Below are 27,997 nucleotides of genomic sequence, written 5' to 3'. Positions count from 1 at the left end.
AACAAAAGAAAGGGAAGAAAGCAACCATTTAATGGTCATTTAAATAAACTGTAACAAATTTTGGAAACATAGGGCCAACTGCAAGGAGCTATTGACTGCTGGACTGCATCTCTTTCTCTCTCTACAAAATTTCTTACACTTCCTAGATAAGAGAAAAAGCAGGAAAAGGGGAATGGGAGGACAAGGCGCATCAAAAGCCATCCTCTGTCAACATGAAGTCAGAGTAGTATAACATCTTTTAGGCAGAAGGTCGAACATCATTCACAGATGTTAAGAGGCCATGGTATTGTAAGCAAGCTCTATTTCCTCCTCTGTCATCTCAATTGTTTCATCGCTGTCATATGCATCCGCATCAGTCTTTAGGTTTTTGTTCTTTGCAGAAGAATCATCTTCTACACTATTTAATACCGTATCATACAAATGTCTACAAGCCACAGCCTGCCTGTAGAGATCTTCCTTCGAAACTGAAGCTGGCCTATTTTTGGTAGCCTCTAGCTTCACCAGCTCCTCAACCACACGAGGAACATATCTCCACTGCTCAGCCATTTGGCCAATACCCTAGATACAAGTTCAACAGACATTAATAAAACATGAGTGCAAAAGAAATGGCTGTAATAATTTCCCATACTTCAACAAGGCACCTGGAGTTATGAGATGTATGGTGGCTCTACTATGAAAATCATTGTTCTGGCAAGAGAAAATGCAGTGCAAGTATGTGGTTATTAAAGGGCTGTTTTGTATCATTTTTGTTTCATGTCTTCTATTTTTGTTGCAGGATAGAAAGGAAAGGTGGCTATACTGTGTTTGTCTTCGTTTCGAGTTTCAGTTTTTCTTTTCTTGATCAACAAAGAAATTTATTAGACGAGATAACAACATACAAAAAAAAAAAGTAGAAAATAAAAGAAAACTAGGAGCATAAGAAATCCTCCCTTTACAACAATAACAAAAATTACATCAGGAGATCATCATAATCTAAAAGTCAAGTCAATGAAGCAGAGCCAACCAGTCCCGCTGCAGGTCTCACAGAGAAACATGATGAAAATAGCCATTAGCTGACACCCAGAAAGACGCAAGATAAGCCACTCTACTCCAAACCAAATAATTAGCTGTGGCCACCCCTTGAAAATTCTGGCATTTCTCTCCAATTAAACACACCAAACAACGGCCATAATAGTGCAACACACCACAAGGCTTTCCAATCCTTCCCTTCTCCTAACCCTCCAAATGTGATAGAGCAAAAAGCCTTCAAAGTGAAGGGACGAATCCAGGCTTCACCACATATACCAGATAATTTATTCCAGACAGCCCAAGTAAAGGGGCAATGAAGAAACAAGTGAGAGCAAGTCTCCTCACTACTCAAACAGAGGAGACAAACATCCAGTGATAAGGCCTTGTTAGGCCTTCTCTTCTGAAGCACATCATTAGTATTAGTTCTATCAAGTACCGCAGTCCAAATGAAAGCTTTTATTTTTGAAGGAGCTTTAGCTTCCAAATCAAGGAGTAGCAAACCAAAAGGATCCTCATTAGGGTTGCAAGTCAAACAAGAGAACAAAAATTTCAAAAGAAATCCGTAGAAGGATCTAAACTCCAAACTCTTTTACCATTCCCCAAATGAACATGAAAAGAATCAAGCAAACTGGTTAAAAGAGCTTACTCATTGTAAGCAGAATTCTATATGAATAATTCTTCAATTCTATTCACACATGTACATCCCAATCTTTTATAATACAATCAACTCATCTAAATAAAAAAATAATCTCCCTACAAAATAAAATAAAATTTCCTACGATTATCCACCTTCCTAATTTATTCATTATTCACAAAGATACTTGGGATTTTAACACTCCCCCTCAAGTTGGATCATAGATATTAATCATTTCCAACTTGCTAATGAGGTCATCAAAGTTCTGTGGTCCCAACCCTTTAGTGAAGATATCTGCAATTTGTTCCTTGGTAGGTACATAAGTCATACAGATAGTTCCTTCTTCAATTTTTTCTTTGATAAAGTGTCTGTCCACTTCCACATGTTTAGTCCTATCATGTTGAACTGGATTGAGAGAGATACTGATGGCTGCCTTGTTGTCACAATAAAGTTTGATAGGAAATTCCACCGGGACCTATAGTTCCTCCAAGATTTTCTATAACCATAGTCCTTCACATATTCCTCAAGCAATTGCCCTGAACTCAACTTCAGCACTACTACAAGCCACTACATTCTGTTTTTTGCTTCTCCAAGTTACCAGATTTCCCCAGATGAATGTGCAATAACCTGTGATGGACCTTCTGTCTTCCACTGATCCTGCCCAATCTACATCTGTAAAGATCTCTACTTTCTTATTTTCACATTTCTTGAAGAAGAGTCCTTTGCCCGGGGAGCCCTTGAGATATCGAAGGATCTTGTACACAGCATCTAAGTGGGCTTCTTTTGGTGAGTGCATATGTTGGCTTACTACCTTGACTGCAAATGCAATATCTAGTCTAGTATGTGATAGGTAGATTAGCTTACCAACCAATCTCTGATACCTCCTTTTCAACTAGTATCCCACAGTCTTCAACCATCTTTATTGCTTCAATCGGGGTTTCACTGGGTTTGCATCCAAGCATGCCGGTTTCAATTAGGAGATCAGTAACATACTTTCGCTGAGAAACACTAATTCCCTTTTTCGTTCTAGCAACTTCCATGCTCATGAAGTACCGCATTTGTCCCAAGTCTTTAACTTCAAATTCAGTAGCTAGAACCCTCTTCAATCTTTCCATCTCTACCGTATCATCCCCAGTTAGGATTATATCATCAACATATACTATTAGAATTGTTCTCTTGCCCTTTTCAGACTGTTGGAAGAATAGGGTGTGATCTGATTGCCCTTGTCGATATCCTTGGTTCTTTATTACTTTTACAAATCTGTCGAATCATGCTCTGGGAGATTGTTTAAGTCCATACAGGGATTTCTTGAGTTTACACACTCTGTTTTCTTCACCTTTCCTGCTGAATCCTGGCGGTATAGTCATGTAAACGTCTTCTTCTAACTCACCATTTAGAAATGCATTCTTAATGTCAAGTTGTTGAAGTGGTCAATCTAAATTGGCTGCTAAAAACAGGAGGACCCGAACTGTATTCAAGTTTGCTACTAGTGCAAATGTCTCCGTATAGTCAATGTCATAAGTCTGTGTAAAATCTTTTGCAACAAGTCTGACTTTATATCGTTCAACAGTCCCATCAGATTTATGTTTCACTGTAAAGACCCATTTACAACCAACTGGCTTCTTCCCTTTCGGCAAATTCATTAACTCCCAAGTTCCATTTTTTTCTAGAGCCCACATTTCCTCCATGATCGCCTCCCTCCATTTAGGTATTTCCAGGGCTTCCTGAATGTTCTTAGGGATTCTCGTCCTATCAAGGTTAGAGGTAAAAGCACGATATCCTGTAGACAAACTTTTATAAGACATGTATTTAGACCAAGGATATTGAGTACAAGACCTGGTTTGTTTTCTGATTGCAATAGGTACATTGATGTCTTCGGGTACAGGATTATTAGACGGGAGCTCTATTACCGGATCAGGAATGGGTGTGGACTCATGGTTAGTCAGAGCCATCACCGATTCCAATGCTCTAGGTGCCTCGGGTATGAGATTCTCCCTATTTTTTGTGTTTGACTTTCTTGAGTAAACAAGTATATCTGAGTTGTTTTGTTTTCCTGTATCTCCCCCTAAGATTAAGCGTTCTTTTGTGTTCGGCAGGTCAGGAAGTGAAGCAGTGGAAGACTCAATATATGGGTTAGGGAATGAAGCAATGGGAGGCTCAATAGATGGTACGGGTTCAGATGGTACATATTCAGTAGTAAACAAGCCAACGAACCGATCTTCGCTCCATTTCTCCCCCTGAAGAGAGGTCTTGGGGAAATAAGGAGTGATTTCAAAGAATGTGACATCCAGGCTAACAAACATCCTTTTTGAGACAGGATCATAGCATTTGTATCCTTTCTGGGTAGGGGAGTAACTGATGAAAACACATTTAACAGCACGAGGATCCAATTTATCTCGATGGTGAGCATGACATGAATAAATACAGTGCAACCAAAGATTTTTAGCAGAAGACTGGAGGGAAGGCAAGAGGTAGGAAAAAATTCCTAGAATTTGTAGAGAGGAGTGGCAAAGGAATGTACTCGACTTGGCATTTGATTAATGAGATGGGTAGCTATTAAGATGGCATCTCCCCAAAAATAGTTTTTTATGTTTGTAGTGAACATCAAAGCCCGAGCTACTTCAAGTATATGTCTGTTTTTTTGTTTGGCAACCACATTTTGTTAAGGGGTGTCTACACATGAACTCTGATGAATAATCTCATTTTCTTGAAGAAAGGTTCCCAGAATTTCACTAAAATATTCTATACCATTATCAATACGTAAAATTTGAATTGGAGTCGGAATTGTGTTTGAACCATGGAATAAAAATTGACAAAAATGGAGCGGACTTCTATTTTATCTTTCAAAAAGTAAACCCAACAAAGACGAGTATGGTCATCAATAAAAATAACAAACCATTTTGTATGGGTGCGATTGGGGGATCTTGAGGGTCCCCACAAATCACTGTGAATCATAGTAAACGGGCGGGATGGTTTGTATATGGATAATGGGAAAGAAGCTTGCCGGTGTTTTGCAAGCTCAGACACTTCACATTGAAACTCAGAAGACTTTTTATTTGAACATAAAGATGGAAACAAATGTTTTAAATATTGAAAATTTGGGTGACCCATCCTAGAATGCCATAACAAAAGTTCATTCTCTCTAGAGATAGATACAGAATCACAAATTGCAGTATTATATTGTTTACTCAAGCTTGCCTCCTCAAAGTAGCAGAGTCCTCATACGCCTTCGCAGTGCCAATCGTCTTCCCTGATGACATCTTGAAAAACACAATGAGATGAAACAAATTTAACAGAGCAATTGGAGTCTTTTGTTAACTGACTGATAGATAACAAATTGCAAGATAACTTGGGAACATGGGGGACAGATTTTAAAGTTACAGAGTCAGATATGCGAATAATTCCTTTATCGGCGACTGGTGAGAGAGAACCATCTGCAATTTTGACTCTCAAATTTTCGGCATATGGTGAATAGGATGAAAACAATTGATATGAACCAGTCATATGATCAGATGCACCTGAGTCAATTATCCATGATGATTTGTAACAGGATATAGTATTTAAGGTTGACAAATAATTACCTCAGTGAGCCAGAGAACCAGTGGACGACTGACCCGATGTTTGAATTGAGGAATTCACTTTATACAGTTGATCCAACTGCTCAGGGCTGAATGCACTACTTGAAATATTATTGTTTTTTTCACCTTGTGGTTTTTCAATTGAACAATCAGCAGTAGCCTGATACCCACGATTTTTTTTATATTGTCTCGGCTTCCAATCTGCAGGTTTTCCATGAATCTCCCAGCAAGTGTCTTTTGAATGTCCTGACTTTCGACAATATTCGCACCAAATTTTTCCTTTTTGTGGCCTTTGTCCAGAATTGGAGCTCGAGCCTGCACCTGAGCCCGTAGGATGTTTTGACATTAGGGCTGAAACTTCAGGCCCCATGTCTTTTCGGGTTAGGGCTAAAATTTCAGGTGTGTGCATCTTCAACATCACCTTGCGGCGACTCTCCTCATGCCGCACCTCTACGAAGACCTCTCGAGTCGAAGGTAGGAGACGGGGGCCAAGGATCCTTCCTCGTACATCATCCAGGTCGCGATTGAGGCCTGCCAAAAACTCGAACACCCTCTCATTCTCAAGGCGTCACTTGTACCGTATGCTATCGCTAGAGCACTCCCACTCTTCATCGACGCTGAGGTCAAGCTCCTGCCAGAGGGTGGTCATCTCCATGAAGTACTCGTTGACCTCCCTTTCTCCTTGCCGCAGCTGCCACAGTCGGGTCTTAATGTCAAAGATTTGGGAGTGACTTTCGGCATTAGAGTATGTCTCGCGAACTGCGTCCCAAACATCCTTCGCCGTTGGAAGGAACAAGTATATCTTGCCGATTGAGGGCTTTATCGAATTTATGAGCCACGCCATCACCATGGAATTCTCGGCTTTCCATTTTTGTAGAGCTACAATGTCGGTTGTGGCGGGCTTCTTCCATTCGCCGGTAAGGTATCCTAACCTCCCTTTTCCTTCAATCACTAGTTTAATGGACTGAACTCATTCACGGAAATTTTGTCCATTCAATTTTTCCACCGAGAGTGGAAAGACCGTGTTGTCTAGCCACTGCGAACTCACGGTTGAGATGATGTCAGAGTTGTCGTCGAGAGTTTCAGAGGAACTCAACCCTCTGCTGCCTCGTCTGCCATAGTTAGCTAAGGTTTAAAAACCCTAGCTCTAATACCATGCAAGTAGAATTCTATATGAATAATTATTCAATTCTATTCACACATGTACATCCCAATCTTTTATAATACAATCAACTCATCTAAATAAGGAAATAATCTCCCTACAGAATAAAATAAAATAAAATAAAATTTCCTACATTTATCCACCTTCCTAATTTATTCATTATTCACAAAATACTAGGAATTTTAACACTCATCAATATCTCTACCATAGAGATTTCTCCCAAAATGGAAATTCCAAAAGAGACTATCCCCTTGCAGAAGACAAAAAGTCAGAAATAATGGGTTATCTCTTGCCATAATGTTTTAATAACTAAAATCTACTTTTGTAGATTAAAGCATTGTGTACAAAATTTTTCTAATTAAGAAAAAAAAAACTGCCATGTGAATTTAAAATAAAATTAAAAAATTATCCCTGAAATTCCAAAAAAAAAAAAGGAAAATAAGAAACGTCATCCAAAAAAAATATTTTCATCAATTTTCAACTTTCATTTGTGACAGAACTATTCTTGGAATAGTAAAGAGGGTACTTATATGTATAATCGTTAAGTAATTTATATTCTTTTAAATTATTTATTATTCTAATCCTATACTTGAATTAATTAAGGTTTCAAATCTATTTCAAAGTTTATTATTATTCTTGCCTCTTTTGTTGGACTCATTCTTTTGGGTTTTGCTGGGGGATGTCTCTGCCCAACCTGCAAAGGGATTGGAGGGTAGTTTTTTGTAATTGTTCATAACTTTAGTTTTGTTTCTTTGGAGGACATCTTGTTCTCCTCTTTCTGTGCTTTGTTCTTCTGTTAATATATTTTTCCTTGTCCCAAAAAAAATGGCTTAAAAGGCTTAGTAGCGAAACATTAAATTAGTTAGAACTATAGATGAACAAATTTATGGTGATTTTAAGAGTCCTATGACAACTTTTTATTCTTCTAACCCTATTTTAATTGATTAAGGCTTTTAACTCTATTTCTAAATGCTAGATTTATAAGGATTTACAGGTGGTACCCACAGGTCTTAATCAAGTTTTCAGTTTTTCTTTTTGTTTTAGGAGTATAACCAAAACTGTAACTAGCTTTCAATTTTCAATTTCGGTTTCTTATTTATAGGTTTTTTTATTATTATTATTTATTTTTCTAGCTTCTGTTTTCAAAATTCTTGATTGTGATACCAAACAGCCCCTAAGCTAACATGCAAGGGGCTATTGTTTATCAATGTTTAGAAAACATATCCTTTTGTCATGCCAAATGGGAGATGAAAGCATTTTAATCATCAGCAATGGATTCATTGAATATGCTAGGATTTTGGAAGGACACTCACGAGAATGAGGTGAGTTCCATGATCAGATGATGCCCAGGGCAACCATTTCATCAATCCCTTCCTTGATATAAGGGGGGCAAAAAACGTCAAAAGGGGCAGCCAGTTCGTCATAAGTCTCAGGCAGTACCATAGGAGCCCATACTTGAGAGGGAACCAATACTAGGAGGACCATGGATCAACAGGCAAAGGTTCTTTCTTATAGACCCTTCACAGGGCAGGCACTTTGAATATTTTGTGTCATAGCTTGACAAAGCCACACTGAGGATCCAGCTGAATCGAGCTGGAGAGCTACACGAAAAGAAAAATCTAATCATGCTACCACTCTATGATTCAAACTCATGGCCTGCCATACTCCAAAATCATGTGTAAACAAGCCCTTAAAAGTAAGCCACAATTATTAGGGATGACATCAGTTGATGTATATAAAAATTATCAAATTTTTAGCATTGGAAAAGAATCATGAGGTTATGTTCCACATGCCCTAAAAAAGATGCTCAAAAAGTGAAAAGGTCTAGCAATCAGCAGCGATTTCTATAAGTTTCATTTACAAGCCTTATTGTATAAATCACCAACAAACGGGTAAAAAAAAGCATGCATCTGGAGTACAGAATTTAAAATAGAATGCAGACAGCCCAGACAAGTCAATTTCATGGAAAGAATTCAAGCAATCTTTCTCCAGATTTTTCTTCTAGAACAATCATAAAGCTCTTCACATCATGCATGGAACTGTGATAAATTGCTAGACCACTCAAATCTTTCCATTGTAAGAGACAGTAATGAATCTAATTGATCTTACACTTACTGATGGTGGGTCCCTGGCTCTATTTGCATTTTGTGTGAAATTCATATTTCCAAGAGCAATCTAAGTTCAAATCTAAAAATAAAATAAATAAAAAAAAATTCTTGTCTAATCAAGAGCAAAATACCTTTCTCTAAAAACAGCATACCTGCTTTTGCTCAAGAGAATCTATGGCATCTTGCAAACAAGTTAAGATCCCTTCAGCTGCTATTTGTCTTATCTCACTTGGTTCAGGCTGTTAAAAGTAAAAAAAAAAATAATGTCAGTTAAGTACCAAAGGCATTGCTGGCCCTCATATGCAAATAATGTTTAAGCAAGGTTTGAGTTTCTCACATTTCTAGAAGTCAAAAATGGATGCCTAAAACCAATTTAAAAGGAGCTATACATCAACAAAAATGTGACTGTTCACTTTGGAGTCTGGTGAACCAGCCATTAAACAGAACAACACTATCCTATCATACGGAAAATTACCAATGGCCAAGTCAAAATATGACCAAAAAACTATAGCAATTCATAATGTCAATAGTAAATGAGGCTCAAAAGGTTTTGCAAAGCCAGGAAATATGCCCATTGTCAGAAAATTACAAAGCAGTCCAGGTTGAAAAAGGATACTATATCAAATACTTACAAATTAAAACCGGAACCAATAAAATGTGACTTGCCTTTTCTTCTTGACTTTCTAGCCATGTCATAGTTTTGTTTAAATCATCAATAGCCCACTTCTTCACTTTAGAGGGAGAAAAGTTGTCCTTAGCAAGACCAGAAGCTCCACTCTGCTTGACATAGGGTAAAACAACAAGGTTAAAACAAAGAGCAATAGAACCATGTGATCCAATAATCCAATTGGTTTCTTGTCCCTAGGTACTTGCCCCTCAGACCTACTGCATATGGTTAGAATACTATAGCAATGAAATCGATTGATATACTAATACAAGCATGAGGGAATATCAGAAAATAACCTTTGAGCATGCAGCAGCAGTTGGCTTTGCACGTGGTCCTTTAATTTGCTTGCTAGGCTTTCTAGGAGATTCAATTTCATGGTCTGCTAGTGTTTATTTCACCATAAAAGTAGACTTGTTAGTTGCTGAATTAAAAAATATATAAGCACATAACAGGTGCTCAACTCTGTTATTAGCTTTACCTGTCACCTTGAAATATACCCATGGAGCAGCAGGATATTTTTTTTTCTTTCTTTTTTTTTTGGTTGGGGGGGGGGGGGGGGAGAGAGATATATATAGAGATGCATGCTTTAAGGGAAAAAAATGAGATTCAAAAAATTCCGATACAATCTTACATGAGGCCAAGAGTTTGTTTCCACATCAACAATATAAACAAGACAAATATTTAGACTAGGAACTATAGCAAACTAATGAAATTTTTTGACATCATAGCAATAAGACCAGGCAAAGAATCAAAATTTTTTTATTAACAGGACCAACTAGATTAATGATGAATGGTTTTTCAAAAGAAATGGAGAATTAAAAAGGATTAACACAGGCTTATATTAAGAATAGGCGTTTTTCCATTTTTTAGGCACTGGCTTAACCATGGACATCTCACGAACTCTTAACATCTCAACCAGCTGCCAGTTAGAAATTGCCGGTACTCATAAAATAGTTCACAAAGGAGACTCGAATGTTGAGCCCTTTGTTGAGAATATAAAAGTACAAGAAGGTTTTAAAATGCATCCTCAAGGCAATGCATGCCTAAAATGCCTTAAGGCTCAATCTAAAATACTAAATCCCAAAAAGGCTAATGCATTACACACTAAGGCATACACATTTGTACAAAAGGCCTTTTGTGCCTTTTTAGTTGAGGCTCATGCATTTTGGGCGTGTGATTCTCGAGTTATATTGGGCTAGAAAATTTTTACACCATGTTCATGTAAAAGGAATGCCACATTATGAGTTAATTTCTAAAACTCTTGAACCTTGGCCTTCCCAAAATAATTGAGAGTTGTATATTTGAACTTCGCAAAGTTAATAGCTATCTCTTATCATGATTTACATATGAATTCAAGTTAGCAATTTTTGAATTGCCAACAAGTAGTTTGCAAATTATACTTGATTTTTCTTTTTGTTATATTTGTGATTTTCTTAATTTTTTCTTCATTTTAAAAATATATGCAACTTATCTACATATTTTTACCTAAAAAATATTCTCAAAAGGCTTAGACCCCAACACCTAAAGGCTTATGCCTTGCCTCTTAAGGGTTAAAAATGCCTCGCATTATGCTTTTGCCTTTTAAAAGTTTGAGGTGCAAGACTACTGGGAGTGGAAAACAGCAGTTCCTCCTTGCAACGAAACTGAATACAACAACTTTCTAGGGCAGATCTTTACCTGTAGTAGAGCATTAACCTAAAATAATTGAAGAGACACATTCAAGAACAAGAAATGGTAATCCGATTTGGGTTGTACATCAATGAAATAATATATGAAGGAGAAGTCAGCTCGATAGGCTTGCAGAATTCTTTTTATATGTCAAGGGCTAAAACTCATCTCTCTTGCAATAAGGAAGAAAACTTCAGTATAGAATAGCAAGAACCTGCCAAGGAAAAAAAGGTCTGGAATCTGCACATTCATTCTTTTCTTAAAAGCACATGCATAAAAAACACAAGTACTGGGTTAATGGAAGAAAACAGCAGTTTTGAACCATCAGATGTTAAGATTCCCAAATCAATTGGGATCTCCAATTAATGTGTTAGGATTCCCAAATCAATTGGGATTTTCTATTTAATGTTAGGATTCCCAAATCAATTGGGATTTCTAATTAATGTGCTATGATTTCCAAATCAATTGGGATTTATAATGAATGTGTTATGATTCCCAAATCAATTGGGATCCTATTTAACGTTAGGGTTCTATTTAATGTTGGGATTTTTATTTAATTTGTTAGGATTCTCAAATTAATTAGAATTGAGTCCATTAAAACTTGGATTGGATATTTTACGCTCCTAATAGGAGTAAGGTTCCCTACCCTACATATACACACTCACACGTGTGTGTGTGTGTGTGTGTGTGTAACCCTATGAGGCTTTTTCATTCAAGCAATAGTGTAATTCATAGCCTTTGGCAAATTGGGGGGCAGATCCCCTCAAAGTGATCAACCCTATTTTCTCTTTCTATTTTCCTTTCTATCAATTTCCCCAATTTCTCTACGATAAAACCCTAGGGTCATATCATTTGGTATCAGAGTCGGCATTCTTGTGGATGCCATTAACCCACCAACAAAAGCAAGAACTCGGAATTCTTGATCTTCATTAATATGCAATGGCCTTGGAAAATTCAATAGAGTCCTTGAAAGCTAGGCTAAAGGCTAAACTTAGCAACATGTTTAAGTCTCAATTTGAAGAGATCTAGGCATCACTCTATAAGTTGCTCATTACATCTTCCCACAAAGAAAGAAATTTTTTTTCTGATAACACAAGAGAGAGAAGATGATGCCTCTATGTCAACTAATCGTAGGAAGTGGACGTACATATGAGGAGGAGGTTACCAAGGAGAGTGTGATCGTGGTCATTCTCATATGAAGGAGGAATTCCTCAGTGGGATAGTGATGATCCTATCGGTTGAGTTTCTAGGCCGAAAAATAACTTTCTCTTTCACCACACTCTAAAAACATCTAAAGTTGAGAGTGCTTCTATTAGTCTAGATGGCGATGCTATTCAATGGTATGACTAGTTTAAAGCTTGTTATGGAATGCCTTCATGGGCAAAATTTGTTTCTGGATTATTTGTTTGATTTGGGCCCACTAGATATGAGAATATTGATGGAGAGCTTGCCAAAATATGCCAAACTAGCATTGTCTTGGAGTGCCAAACACGATTGGGCGGCTATCAAATAGGACAAAAGATTGGAACGAAAGCCAACTAGTGGGTACTTTTATTGAAGGTATCCTACTTGACATTCGGCGTGATGCCAAAGTGTGTTGGCCACGGACTATGACCGTAATTTCCTTTGCACGGTTAGAAGAAGAGAAGTTGGGAGAAGAACAACGTCACTCTAACAAGACCATTAGCAAGCATAAAGTCAGTAGCACTATCACACCACCTGCTCTTTGCAATCCTCCTACCCAATGATTGACTCAAGAGGAACTTAAAGAGCGAACAACAAAGGGTTTGTGTTGGCATTGTGATGAAAAGTGGCACAAAGGGCCCCATTGCAAAAAGGGATGACTGTAATTTCCTTTGCACAGTTAGAAGAAGAGAAGTTGGGAGAAGAACAACATCACTCTAACAAGACCATTAGCAAGCATAAAGTCAGTAGCACTATCACAACACCTGCTCCTTGCAATCCTCCTACCAAATGATTGACTCAGGAGGAACTTAAAGAGCGAACAACAAAGGGTTTGTGTTGGCATTGTGATAAAAAGTGGCACAAAGGGCCCCATTGCAAAAAGGGATGACTTTGATGATTGAACTAGTGGAGGGGCTAGAAGAGGTTGAGGATGACTCCCCTTATTCATATTAGGAAGGTATGGAATTTGATGATAATGATGAACCTATCACTTCTTCAATTCATGCTTTAGCTAGTTATGCTAATTCTCAAACCAAGAAAATTAGTGGCTTCCTAGAACGCCAACCTATTAGTATCTTAATTGATACATGTAGCACTAACAATTTCACGGACCTAAAATAGCTACACTGGCTAGCCTATCCTATGGAGCAATGTGAAAAGTTTAATATGAAGATTGTAGACGGAAGGACCTTGACATGTCAAAGCAAGTGTCCGAAGGTTAAACTTACTAAGCAAAACATGGGTTGCATGTTAATTTCTTTTTGCTGCCACTAGAAGACTATAAAGTGGTTTTGGGTATTGAATGGTTAAGGACTTTAGGTGATATAGCTTGGAATTCCTCCAAACTAGTTATGAAGTTCGCAGTGAATGGCCACAAAGTGACTCTTAAAGGCAAATGTTTTGGTAATGTCACTACAATTTCGAGCCATCGTATGGAGAAGCTCCTTAAGAAGGAGCAAAATGGCTGCTTGGTACAACTTTGAGTACCACAGGAATTATAACATCCATCTGGCTTGAAGGCGTTAGGACTCCCAAATCAATTGGAATTTCCAAATCAAAAGAAGCTTGGACTGATATCTAAATGTGTTTCATTAAGGGACTACTGTCTTCTCATCGTAAATCTACTATTTTTGTCGTTCTGAAACATTTCACAAAATATGCTCACTTTTTTTTGCTATAACTCATCCTTATACTATTATAAGTGTTACTCATACTTTTGTTGAGAATATTGTCAAGTTGCATGGAATCCCTCAGTTTATTGTCAATGATCATGACAAAGTCTTTACTAGCAACATTTGGACAGAGATTTCCCATTTGCAAGGAACATAATTGAATATAAGCACTACATATCATCCACAAGATGGGCAAACTAAAGTTGTTAATAGGTTCTTGGAGACTTATCTTCATTGCTTTGCTAGCGACAAACCAAAGGATTGCATGTGATGGCTTCCATGAGCCGAATGGTGGTACAATACCACCTCTCCTCCATCAAATTGACTCCATTCAAGGCTATTTGTGATTGAGGTCCTTCTATTCATGCTAGGTATTCAACTAGATCATCCAAAAGTTGATCAAGTTCACAAGGAGTTACATGATCAAGACAAGTGTAGTTCAAGCTCATATGGGATAGCAAGCTGATAAGCACCATAGTGAAAGGGAATTCTCAATGGGAGATTGGGTATTTCTCAGGCTACAGTCCTAAAGACAGATATCTGTGACTGTTCATTCTTCAATGAAGTTATCCCCTCAGCTCTATGGGCCTTACAAGATCCTGGAACATATAGTCCCTGTTGCTTATCGTCTTGACTTACCAACAGGTTCTAAGGTACATTTAGTTTTTCATGTGCCTTGCCTCAAACAGAAGCTAGAGGAGCAAGTTGCTATGCAGTGCCACTTGCCTGATGTTGCACCTACTAATGAGATTAAAGTGCTGCCACAAGCAATTCTGGATTACCAAATGGTCAAAAGTCGAAGTTGAGACATCACAGAAGTTTTAGTTCACTGGTCTCACTTACCATTTGAAGATGCAAGTTGGGAAACTTATCCATCTTTGGAGGAGAGAATCCCAAAGTTTATTGCTGCTCAGCCCCAAGGACAAGGCTGATTTGAGGGAGGCTGGAATGTTAGGACTCCCAAATCAGTTGGGATTTCAAATTAATGTGTCAAGATTCCCAAATCAATTGAGACTTTCTATTTAAAGTGGGGATTCCCAAATCAATTGGGATTTCTAATTACTATTTTATGATTCCAAAATCAATTGGGATTCAATTTTATGTTAGGATTCCCAAATCAATTAGGATTGAGCCCATTAAGGACTTAGATTGGGATATTTTTACATTCCTAATAAGAGTAAGGTTCTCTACCCTATATAAATAAGTTTGTAACCATACGGAACTTTTTCCATTCAAACAATAGTATAATTCATAGCCTTTGGCTAATTTGGAGGCAGATCTCCTCAAAGTGATCAATCCTATTTTCTCTTTCTATTTTCCCTTCTTTCAATTTCCCCAGTTTATCTATGATAAAACCTTAAGGTCATATCATCAAAACCCTCCAGGAGGAAATGAACCTCATTGCAAGGAAAATGAATACGATTATGACCTTTTGCTCATTAAAAAGAATAAAATAATAGATGCATATCAAATGACCATTTTTGGGCTAAGTTCAATGATACAATTCAATCATCATAGTATATTCTGATAGTAATCATTTCATGAATGCCCCATTCAACTCAAACTCTCTAACATCTTACAAAGGGTCTAAGACATCTTTACCATACCTAAAAAAGCTAAGTCCCATATATGATTCCCATATTTGAACCAATGCAGATTTCATCTCAATTCTCAACCAAAATCACATATTAGAAGTATTACATATATGAAGTATATTACCATGGATGGCTTCATGGGAAACATTGCTTTTCCTCCAAGGTTTCCCCACATGCATTAGGTAACTTTCAATATCAACAATCTTCTTCTGGTTATAACACTCTGAAATCCATTCCTAAAGCATACACACTTGAGATCATCAGATGCTTAGCATGGAATGACATTCATAAGAAAACATTGCAGGACCAAATTTATGAGTGATAGAATAAAGAAAATATCTCATCATTTCACTGTAAAGAAATTTCTTTGCGCAGTTAATCCAATATAGCAAAAGTTGTTCAAGCCAAATCACTGGGTTAAACAGGAACATGCATCCAGTTCTATCTAAAAGGCAAGTTATTATCTAGTCTCTAGGTAGAAGGCAAATACATTTGGGGGTATGAATACAGTCATTTATAGATTTTTAATGAAAAAGAGCAACATGTTTTATATTATTTTCACTTACACAAAAATCCAGAAACAACAATACATGATTTTTGTTGAAAACAATTGGTAGCAACTATTTTTGCCATCCAATATTCTGTCAGCACTTTTTAAAGAATAATAATAGAAGGAAGAAAAAGGTCACCCAAACATTTTTTCTTCCCTACTACTTCACAAAAATTCTGGAAACAGCGGTGGACGTACAAAAAGAAGGGAAGGTGCTTCCAGGGCGTCTACAAGTCCCTCATTTGTTATTTTATTGTTTATAGTTTTAAGTTTTCCTGATGGTTTTTGCAACATCCCAAAAAACCAAACTTCTATTCAGTTAATCTAAATACTGCATCACCTCCCCTCCCTGCCCCAACCTTATTTTGCATTAGAAAAATTTTCCCCCAGACACCATCAACTTTTCTGTGTATATAGTAAACATAATTTTACTTATACAGACAATCCCTATTTTTTATTCCATTACATCCTTGCAAGTTCTCCCTTTGAGGCCAGAAAAATTGTAAAGACTAAGTTAAGAAACAATATGGAAGATGATCATAAGTAAGAAACAAGATGGAAGATGATCATCTACTTGCCGACCTATGCTGGGAGAGATACTGCTTCAAAATTCAGTCTTGATTCCATCATTCATGTGTTTGATGTGATAAAAATGTCGAGCATGATTCAATATACCTAATTGTCAAAGATAGGGTGAACAAATTGTTGCAGATGTAGGTGTGCTTCAAATTGAATAGAAGCTCTAGTCCTATATTGGTTATCAAAGAAAGTTCACTCCTATTTTCTACACAATTTTTTTTCCTTCAAATCTATTTTTTTTTTTAGCTAATATGGAAGAATTTTTATAGTAAAAAGCAACGTCTACTTTCTGATTTGAAAAAATAGATTTGGAGTGTAAATTTTGAAGTTATTGCTTCAGTTTTTCCAGCAAGAACTCTTCCATTTTACGGTCTTAAAGTTACAGCCTTAGCTGTGTTTTCAAACTTCAATTTTGAGACCTGTCTCTTGGTTCTACAGCTTTGAATAATTGAGTTTTTGGTCTTCAATTGTAGTAATGGTTGCAGTTTCTGATTTTATACAATAGCTAGCTGTAACAATTTTAATTGTAGCAATAGCTGGTCTTTTTACTAAATCATTTACAAGGTCAATTTTTCAGTTTTTTAGTATTTACGATAGTGAATTCAATCCACCTCTAACACCCTCCTGTAGTGCCTATAAAAGGTGTAGTTCACGAATCACAACTTTAGGAATACGCTTGACCTTCCAATGCTTATCCTAATATTATTGTCTTCTTCGCTCTCTTGCTTTTCTCTAAATAAAATATTAGCATATGCCCAAATTGAGTTTAGTTCGTGAGCTTCTGGTTTATTGTGCAGCTCAGTAGTAGCATAGGCTATCAAATATTGGAGACCGAACGTCAAGTACCTACTACATTGTTGAAGGCGGCAAATTTGGTTTTAGGACAACAGAGTTTCTATGCTTCAGCCTGTAATCTCCTTACTGTAACTTATTCTTTGTAATTTTTTCATCTTTCCAAGTAATCTGTTTTTTGTTAACTCCCCGAGGTTCCATCACGATTAAATGAAATAAAATGTAAATTATTTCCAACAATCTAAAACTGAATTTTCTATTGTTCTAAAGCACAATGAACTTGGGAGACATTATTACTCAAGTCACTAAAATTACTAAGGTGGAGCCCCTTCGAACCAACTACAAGAGATGGAGTTCTAAACTCCTCCATATTTTAAAAACTATGAAAGCATATTTTGTACTTAAAGAATCTAGGCCTTCGAATGATATTGATTCAACCAATACAACTTTAGTCCAACAGTGGGACAAAGCTAATCACTTGCGCAAGAACTACATCCTCAATGGCATGGCAAATGAGCGTTATGACATTTATTGCACCTTCAACACTGCCAACGACATTTGGAATGTTTTATTAAAAAATTATGTAATTGAAGATGCTGGGTCCAAAAAGTTCACAATAGCTAATTTTCTAAAGTAGAACATGGCAGAAGATGAGTCTGTTTCACAATAGATTATGGAACGCCAAAGTGAATGATGTCCTAAACGAGGGGACCAACATAGGATGAAAGTTTTCAAGCTGGCACGCTAATTAAAAAGTTGCCTCCATCTTGGAAGGACTACAAGATGACCCTAAAGCACAAATGCAAAAATATGACTTTGCAAGACTTAATTGTGCACATCTGGATTGAGGAAACCAATCGTTTGCGAGACCAAGCTGAGAAGACCAAGGAAGAGACTTCCAAAGCAAATATAACTAATCAGTATTGATGTTTTTTTTTTTTTTTCAAAAAAAAAATCCTTCTAAATTTCAATTATAATATAAAAAAATTCCTCCAACGGGAAACAACCCTAAAAAAAGTTCCCTTGTAAAAAACCATGCAAAAACTTCAAGGGGCAACGGAACCATTTCAAGGGATCAAGCAACCAAGAGTTCAAAAAGAAAAAGGGGAATTGCTTTGTTTGCAATAAACCTGGGCACCATGCTAGTGAATGCAGGTTCCAAAAGACCCAGAACTCAGTCAAGCCACGAGCTAACTTAATAGAAATCACCATGGTAGCAATCGTCTTAGAAATCAAAATGGTTTTAGGAGAAAAAGAGTAAGCATTAGACACTGGAGCCACCAAGCACATTTGCAGCGAAAGAGAGATGTTCAATGTCTACACACGTACAACAGGTAATGAGTTAGTCTACTTAAGGGACTCCAGAACCTCATTAATGGTAGGTAAAAGTAAAGTACTCTTAAAACTTACATCTAGTAAGACAATTCAACTAAATGATGTTTATCATGTCCTTAACATCATATGCAACTTGGTGTTTGGATCACTTATCAATGAAGTAGGAATCAAACTAATATTTGAGTCAGATAAGTTAGTCCTAACTCGAAATGGGGTTTTTGTGGGAAAAGGGTACTGCAGCAATGGTCTGTTGTATTCAATATGTTGTCTGTTCTAAGTGGGAATGAGAGCACCGCAAATTTAGTTTATATGGCTGAATCTTCTTATTTGTGGCATGGTAGATTAGGTCAAATTAATATTAATTCTTCGGAAATATAGAAAAATTTAGGATTAATTCCAAATATTATTTTTGAATTTGTGTAAAAGCAAAATTTGCGAAAAAACCTTTTAACAATAATTTTAGAAAAACAAAATCATTAAGTCTTGTCCATAGTGATTAGGAGATTAAAAAAATAATATGACAAGAGATGGTAAAAAGTATTATATTATGTTTGTGGATGATTATTCAAGACTTTCTAAGTAATATCTTTTGAAATCTAAGGATGAGGCTTTTGATTATTTTGTTAAATACAAAAGTCAATTGGGTAACAAAATTAAGATAGAGAAGGTGAGACACTTTTGTCTTGGAAAAATTTTGTGAAAATAATGGTATAATCCATAAGGTGACAACACCTTATACACCATAGCAAAATGGCGTTGCTGAAAGGAAAAATAGGACACTTAAATACATCATGAATGCGTGATTAATAAGTTTTGGACTACCTTCCAACATGTGGGGGGAAGCCATTTTATCTGCATGTCATCTCTTAAATTGTGTTCAGACTAAAAGAACCAGCAAAACTCTATATGAGTTGCGGAGAGGCTACGTACCCAACCTAAAGTTTTTCAAAGTGTGGGTTTTTTTTAAGTAAGTTGAAAGTTCCTGAAATTAAAAGAAAGAAAATAGGTCCTAAAACCTCTAATTGTGTATTTATTGGTTATGCTATAAATAATGAGTGCTATCGTTTTTTGGTTGTTAAGTCTGAAGTGCATGTTGTGAACACTATTATTGAATCTTGAGATGCTGAATTTTTTGAAAATATTTTCCCATTCAAAGATGGTTTTAAGAAAAAAACTGAAAAATCTTCAGAAAATATAGAACTTGAATTAAGGAGTAAGAGACTTAGGATGGGAAAGAGTTATGGAGATGTTTTTATCACAATTAATCTAATAGAAAGAGAACCCTCAACTTATTTAGAGGTAACCTCTTGCCCTAAAGCTTCTTTTTGGAAAGGAAGCAATAGATGATGAACTTAACTCCATCCTATTTAATCACACTTGTGAATTAGTGGACTTACCACCAAGAAGTCAACTCATAGAATGTAAATGGAATCTTGGGGGGGGGGGGGGACAGATGGTACAATGAAAATACAAAATTAGATTAGTGGGCGAAGGTCTTAAACAAAGAGAAGGATAGATCATTTTGATATTTATTCTCTTGTGGCTAGAATTGCATCCATTAGAACTTTGATAGCAGTAGCATGTGCGCATAACTTAACAATACATCAAATGGATGTTAAAACAGCTTTTTTGAATGGTGACCTAGAAGAAGAGATGTACATAGAACAACCTGAAGGGTTGAAAGCCCCAGGATGGAAAATAAAGTGTGCATACTAGTAAAATATTTATATAGCCTAAACAATGGAATGAGAAATTTAACACTGCACTAGTTTCAAATGGATTTGAAGTGAATAGCACCGATAAGTGCATCTGTAGTAAATTTGAAAATAATTCTAGAGTCATTTTAACTTTATATGTGGATGATATGCTTATAATGGGGGCTGACCTAAATATAATAAGAAGTACTAAAAAACTTTTATCATTGCTGAGATTTTATTAAATGAATGACCTAACTTGAAGATAGGTCTTTCCCTCTATTATAATATAAATCAAATACATTCTAATGTCCATAATAACCTTACTAACTCTCGCTATTTAACATACTAACATGAGCACTCCCCCTCAAGTTAGAGCATAAATAATACTTAAAGACTAAAATAACCTTTAACACTCCCCCTCAAGTTAGAGCATAAATATCATATGCTCCTAGCTTGTTACAAATAAATTTAACATGAGCACCCACCAAAGCTTTGGTAAACAAATCAAGATGCATATCTAACTTCACATAAGTGGTAGTCAAGAGCTTCTACACAAGTTTCTCCCAAACAAAATGGCAATCAACTTCAATGTGTTTTGTTCGCTTATGAAAGATCGAGATGGAGGCAATATGAAGAGCACCTTGATTATCACACAACAACTCCATCAACTAAGAATGTGGAAAACCCAATTCTTCCAACATGTTCTTCAACCAAACAAGCTCACTAGTAGTGTGAGTCATAGCTCTATACTCTAATTCAGCACTTGACCTGGCCACCACAATTTGTTTCTTACTCTTCCAAGAAACCAAATTACCACCAACCAAGATACAATATCCAGTTGTGGATCTTCGGTCGGAAAATAACCAAGCCCAATCTGCATTTGTATATCCCTGAATATAAGTATGACCCTAATCTCGACATAAAAGACCTCTTCCAAGTGCACCTTTGCGACATCTCAAGATGTAAATTACTGCGTCCTAGTGACTTGTCTATGAAGAATTCAAAAATTGACTCACAACACTTGTTGCAAAAGATATGTCTACTAGAGTGACTGTGAGATAATTCAACTTTCCAACAAGTCTACGATATCGTCCAGGATTAAGCAACAAATCACCCACATCCGACACTAACTTGCTGTTAGGATCTATGCGTGTATAGTCGGTTTGGATCCCAGTAATCCAGTTTCATCCAACAAATCAAGAACATACTTCCTCTATGACAAAGCAGTTCCCATACAAGATCTAGATACTTCTATACCCAAGAAATATTTCAACAATACCAAATTTTGGTTTGAAACTTAGTTTGTAAAAAAAGTTTGAGGCTCTAAATACCTTCATCATCATCACCTATAATAACAATATCATCCACATACACAACAAGGAGGATCCTACCCGATGAAGTATGACTATAAAACACAGAGTGATCCACTGCACACCGTTGAAGACCAAACTCAAGTATTACAGCACTGAATCGAGCAAACCATGCTTTGGGAGACTATTTTAAACCATATAGTCTTGAGCCGACGCACTAAGCCTGACTCTCCTTGAGCAACAAACCCAAGTGGTTGCTCCATGTAGACCTCCTCCTCAAGATCACCATGCAAGAAGGCATTTTTCACATCTAACTAATGCAAAGGCCAGTGACAAGTGGTAGCCAAGGAGATGAACAGATGTACTAATGTAAGTTTGGCAATCGGAGAAAAAGTGTCAAAATAATTCAAACTATATACCTGAGTATACCCCTTAGCAACAAGACATGCCTTCAGAAGAACCACAAAACCATCAAGGTTGACTTTAAAAGTGTCAAACTAAAGATGGTCCCACCAACCCCCCTAGGGCCCAACTAAAGAATTCACACATCAACCTATCTAAGGATTTGCTACTCTAGAGGGTATTCTAAACAAAGAGAGATAGTAAATCAGAATATTCAATAGAGAAGCACCAAATGAATGAGTGGCATGGCCCCCCAAGGGAAAAATAAGCCTTCTTCCATCCCTCCAATCTCCTAGCCGCCTTTTCCCAGACAAGATCCCAGAAGGCCTCAAAGGCTGCATTACCTCCAATGGGGAAGCCGAGATAAGTTGGGGGCCACTGCATAGACTCACATCCTGCACTCAATTTGAAATTCTAAAGAGTCCTCTCACCCATGTTGATGCCAACTATACCACTCCTGGAAAAATTGATCTCAAGACCCAAGATTTTCTCAAAGATCTTGAGCAATAGAATAGCTTTTTTGAACTTTTCTAGACTATCCTCTAGGAATAGCAGAGAATCATCAGCAAACTAGAGGTGTGATATGTCCACTGCCTCCCTCCCCATGCATAGGCCTCTAATCACCCACATAGCCTAAGCATGAAAAAACAACCTATGAAGTAAAATCAAACCAAACTGAACCAAAAAATCCATTAATCCTTTTTTTTTGGTTCGGTTTTAATTCAGAATTTTTAATTTTTTCGATTATCGATTCAGTTTCAGTTCAGCTCATTCAATAACCACAATTAACTGAACCAAACCAAACTGATATATTATAAATATATATAAAAAAATACATATTATATATAATATTGTATAATATTTTAATAATTTAATTTTAAAAAAGTTGTATTGCATTAAGATTGATGCTTAAATTTTAATGATGAATATTTTAAATTTACATATTGATTAGTATGGAAGAAAATAAATTATTTGTAGTGACTTTAATATTTTAAATTATACATACAGTTCGGTTTGGTTCGGTTAAGTACTAGATATTGGTCTAAAAATTAGTTAACTGAATAAACGGTTCAATTAATGGTTTGAGAAATCAACGGCTTAGGTGAACACGAAAGGGGATAGAGGGTCCCCTTGTCTTAAGACCCCAAGAGGCCTTGAACCAATCTTTCACTTGACTATTAACAATGACAAACATATGGGACAAAGTGACAACTCTTAAATCCACTTTCTCCACAGATCCCCAAAACTTTTTTACTCATCACCTTTTCTAAAAAGCCCCAATTGATCCTATCATAGGCTTTCTCAAAATCCATTTTAAAAAGAATACCCTTTTTGCCCCTCTTGACATACTCTACAACCTCGTTGGTCACCAACATTACATCTAAGATATGTTTGTCATGGATAAAGCAAATTAAGCCAAGGTGATAGTTTTCCCTAAGACAATTCTAAGTCTATTAACATGGGATTTAGACAGGATTTTATAAAGGCCAGTAACAAGGTGATGTAGGACAGGTATTAGAACTTATATATACAAATAGAATTCAGAGAACTAGAAGAGAACTTGCAGGAGAGAAAGAGAGAGAAAGACAAAGACAGAGACAGAGAGAGATAGAGGGAAACTGCAATTGATTCAAAACAATAACTTACATGTCCAACACTTATACACACTACTAACTAGAACACATATTTACATAAAAGCCCCAATAAAACAAGAAATTACAAAATAACCCTAAAGTACTTAAATACACAAAATAAACCTAAACTAACTAAACTTCTAAAATAAAAAGACTTTCCCAAACTAAAATATAAAAACCAAGATACAGCATGAACATCTAAAATGCTCCATTGGTGATTCTCCATCTAACTCCCTTGTTAGAGAAAATTCGACCTCGAGTTTTGTAATGGCGTAGTAGCTTTAGCTCCATGTATGGGAACAAAGTCAAACATGCAAGCAAATCAAGAGGAGGCATGATCTGCATTGCATCATCAATCACCATTGGAGAATATGTAGTAAGTTGTCCAACCGCAAGTGGCATAGAAGGCTGCAATGTCCTCTGATAAAATAACAAGTCCTCCAAACAAGAAATCAATTTAATATCCAAATCTATTGGCAGCAGAATTTATGCATTCGGTCCATACTCTAAGATGATGGACAATGTTTCACTAAGTTTGGTTAAGGAAAATGTAGAGACAGAAGATGGATGAAAGGCATGGAGGTGCAAGTTTACTGGAATGAGGAGAAATAATCTCAAGAAGATTTTCAACAATCAGTTCCATGATTGAAGAATTTTCAACAAACTCTACAGCAGCCAATTGTTCCTTGCTCTTTGGGTTAGAAATGGAAAATTGAGGTTGAAGAGCATGGTCATTGACAAGCATATATGTCCTGGTAGTTGGCAACTCATCTTGCTGTTCATTGCAAGTTTCAGCAACCAAGTGTGATGCCAAATCAAGGCCCATCCCTGGCCCAGAGACCCCAAAAGTGCTTAGGGTCACTAAAGACAAGTCTACAACCTCATTTTGAGAAGATTCATGACTCACATCAACACAAGAATCAAAAAATTATGCACTAGTTATATGCATGTCATTTATGTAGTCATGATATTGTATTATGCAACAGCTTGGATGGGCACTTTTGATATCCTCAACAATTTGAATTTTCTCTTGAACATCTTCAATAAGCCTAGGACTACCTTCTAAGCATTGAGAAGATTCATGAGTCACGTACACTTAGGAATCAAAAAAATTGAGCACTAGTAATATGCAAAACATTTATGTAGTCATGATACTAAATTACACAAGAATTCGCATTGGCACTTTTGATATTTGATTTTTTATCCTCAACAATTTGAGTTTTCTCTTGAACATCTTGTGAGGATCTAGGAATACTACACGACCATGGAGAAATTGATCTAGAATGATGAAATTCTCTAAGATAGGAAGTGGTGTTATAGGTTGGTGGCTAGATAAATCTCTCAGCTACCAAAGCCATGTGGCAAGCCTCAGATAGAGTAGTGGGATATTTTTGAATTCACATAATCATAAACCTTTTGATTTCATACCTCAACCCTTTCTTGAACAAAATTACCATTCTAAGTTCCTTACTAAGAGAATATCAATAAATGAGGTCTCAAAAATTTAAGGAAATAATCAGTGACACTAGAAGAAGTTGTCTAAGACTACACAATTGGTCCAGTAATTGTTGAGAATTGCCAACTATGTAGGAACCACATATATGAAATTTACTCTTCTTCTTCTTTTTTTCTTTTCAACCAAAGAGTAAATATGGACCGAGGGATGTTGGCTCACTACAATGCCACCCTCTCTCCTTGGTGGTAAAATACCTTACTCTATTCTTTGCTACTCAAGTCAACTCTAGGGGTAGATAAATGGATCACCATTCTCTGAAGTGTATTTTTCTAAGATATTCTCGTACTCGAGAGGTACCAATGTTATAACCCCACTTTGCATCGTTCCTGTATCCATGCTAATACTACCTTATTTGAGTTCATACCATATTAATCTAACTCCGCTTGCCAATCTTTATGTGTCCTTTCCTATGCCTAGTCCTCCAAATTCTCATCTATTGTCTCTCCCTAGCCATCCTCCTAGCCTTCATCTTAGTTCAGCCCTTCTAGTTGCTTTGATCATCTTAATTAGCACATGTGCACACAACTATGACTTAAGAGAGGAGAGGATCCTCCATATCCTAATGTTGTGCCTTCAAATTCCTCCTCTGATGATCTAGTCTCATGTGGTATTCGCCTACTTGTTGATGTTTGGAAAGGTAAACATGCATGTACCCAACATCCAACATCTAACTCTATTTGTTATGATATTCTATCGCCTCCATATTATTTCTTTATTACTAATTTATCCTCTATTTCCCTTTGGGTGGAGAGTGGAGAGTGGAGAGTGGAGAGTGACAATGGATGAAGAGATGCATGCTTCACAGAAAAATGATACTTAGAAGCTTGTGCCACTTTCTTGTCATGAGTTTGTGGTCGTCAGTTAGGTGTACACCAAGGTCAACCTTGATGGTTCCATTGCTTGCCTAGTTGCCAAAGGGTATAATTGGGTGCATGGGTTTAGCCTACTTTGACGTATACTCCCTACACATCAAACTTGCATGAGTTTGTATATTTATCTAACCACCACCTATAATTGGCCGTTGCATAAGTTAGATATGAAGAAATGCTTTCCTACATGACGATCATCAAGAGGTAGTCTTTATGGGGTGACCACATTGGTTTGTAGCTCAGAAGGAGTCAACCTTGATGTGTCATCTAAAGAACTCCTTATATGCTTAAAGCAGTATCCTCGGCATGGTTTGGTATGTTCAGTATAGTAATGCTTGAATTTGGCCTTCGAAATGTGCTCTACCACCATGCTAGTGCTAATAAGATTTTTCTATGTAGGTGGATGATATTGTTAGTTTGGGGGTGATAATCAAGGTATACAACACCTAAAGTATTTTCTACAAACTTTCAAACTAAAGGTTTGGAACCGTCAAAATACCTCTAGGGCATAGAAGTATCTGTATTTCGTATAAAGACCATCCTATTATAAAGGAAGTATGTTCTAGACCTTTTAGAGGAGACCGGGTTGTTAGGATCTAAACCATACACCTAGGGATCCTAAAAACAAACTAGTGCCAGATGTGGGTAACTTGTTAATTGATTTGGACAATACCATAAGCTTGTGGAAAGTTAAATTACCTTAATGTAACTTGACCAAACATATCTTTCGCAACAAAAGCAGTAAGCTAGTTCATTGATTCTCCTCGAACAAGTCATTTTGACATTGTTCATATCATTTCGGTACCTAAAAGATGCCTTTACGAAATGCTTTTTGTATCAAGATTGGGATCAACAGGTGTTCATGGACACACAAACACTGATTGGGCTGGGTCGCTCTTTGACAACCAGGTATTGTGTGTTCATTGGTCTTATTTATAACCTAGACTCTTGGAAAAGAAACAATTGTGGCTGTACAAAAATGATATGGCTCCCCATATATGGCCATAACCTATTTTCTTGGAAAAGAAACAAATATTATGATGCCTTCACACGCGTAACAAAAGAAAATGATATGGCACAAAGTTTTCAATGGACATTAGCTCCCCAGCCCCCATTAAATATAGGAAGATATGAAATGAGACGATGCATTCATACTTGTACAAAAATTTGCGAGTTCATAAACGAATCAAATGTCTAAGTAATATGGTAGAGATTTAGAAACCTTTGAGACAATAGTACCACAATTTGCCTCAACTTGCCGGAACTTTGGGGTGTTGGGAAATGCACAGACCAGAAGAGTGCAATCTGAATTCCAGTCAGGTTGATATTCTGCTCCCATTTCCAGCGCCCGTGACCGCAGTATACTGCGTTCGGGATTCACAAACCCAGAAAGTGCGAAAACTACCCCTTCCTGCCCAAGTAGAGACTCTATATCATATTTATTTTGCGGAAAAAAAAAAAAAAGGCTCCAGAAAATATGAAACTTGAATTTCAACGAGTGAAGTACCAAAAGTTTGGAGAAGCTCATGATACCGGAACTCGATGAAGATGATTTATCGATGATCTTGTTTTCCTCGGAAGTAGAACTTTTCGCATTGGCTTTACTCCTGCCTTTAGCTTGTTTAAGTTTCTCACCTTCAGAAATTTCATCGTCTCCACCAAAATCATTTGGCTTCTTTCCATGGGATTTGCTGGCGTCTCCTGAACTCATCCACGAAGGAAGATTTCGCCCCATTGTCTTGTGGCTTGGCCGCTTGGATTTGATTGAGGGTGAGTTTTGCCGAATTTTTTTAGAAAAAGACGGTTATGAAAAGAACAAAACCGCAAATAAGACTCATTAATAACAACGGATCAAAAGTAGGATTCTTGAAGACATCGCCGAGAGTGAGTCTCACAAAATTTGCAAACGAAACTACGGATCCCACAATAACATCGTCTAACGCCAAATCCCACAAGTCAATAAAACAAGAAAATTTGATGTGAAATTTTGATGTATAGGCATGTTTAATACCTGAACACAAAAAAAAAAAAAAAA

The 27,997-nt window shown here is 36.8% G+C and overlaps 1 protein-coding gene across 2 annotated transcripts; it reads right to left on the bottom strand.

The window, feature by feature from the left end:
• Positions 1 to 12: 12 nt before the first annotated feature.
• LOC131157771 (DNA-repair protein XRCC1) lies at positions 13 to 27,997 on the bottom strand. Of its 2 annotated transcripts, none has more exons than XM_058112151.1 (7): positions 27,470 to 27,997; positions 27,185 to 27,373; positions 15,403 to 15,514; positions 9,454 to 9,536; positions 9,157 to 9,267; positions 8,643 to 8,729; positions 13 to 558 (listed from the first exon to the last, which is right to left on the bottom strand). In XM_058112151.1, the coding sequence occupies exons 1-7, from the start codon at positions 27,695 to 27,697 to the stop codon at positions 271 to 273; spliced, it is 1,098 nt and encodes a 365-aa protein (XP_057968134.1). In that variant the 5' UTR covers positions 27,698 to 27,997; the 3' UTR covers positions 13 to 270. The 2 variants fall into 2 exon arrangements, with proteins under 2 accessions (XP_057968134.1, XP_057968133.1); XM_058112150.1 differs by having other exon boundaries at positions 9,454 to 9,539; positions 27,470 to 27,933.

This window comes from Malania oleifera, chromosome 6, assembly GCF_029873635.1.
Source record: "Malania oleifera isolate guangnan ecotype guangnan chromosome 6, ASM2987363v1, whole genome shotgun sequence".
NCBI classification, from domain to species: Eukaryota; Viridiplantae; Streptophyta; class Magnoliopsida; order Santalales; family Ximeniaceae; genus Malania; species Malania oleifera.
The sequence above is the reverse complement of the archived record's forward strand: the minus strand, read 5'-3'. Positions and strand labels throughout refer to the sequence as shown.

Coding starts and splice junctions, on each gene's coding strand:
- LOC131157771 (XM_058112150.1), bottom strand. CDS start 27,697: ATGGGGCGAAATCTTCCTTCGTGGATGAGTTCAGGAGACGCCAGCAAA. Junction 9,540..15,402: donor TTCCCATGAAGCCATCCATG/GTAATATACTTC, acceptor AATAAACACTAG/CAGACCATGAAATTGAATCT. Junction 8,730..9,156: donor TAGAAAGTCAAGAAGAAAAG/GCAAGTCACATT, acceptor TACTTTTAACAG/CCTGAACCAAGTGAGATAAG.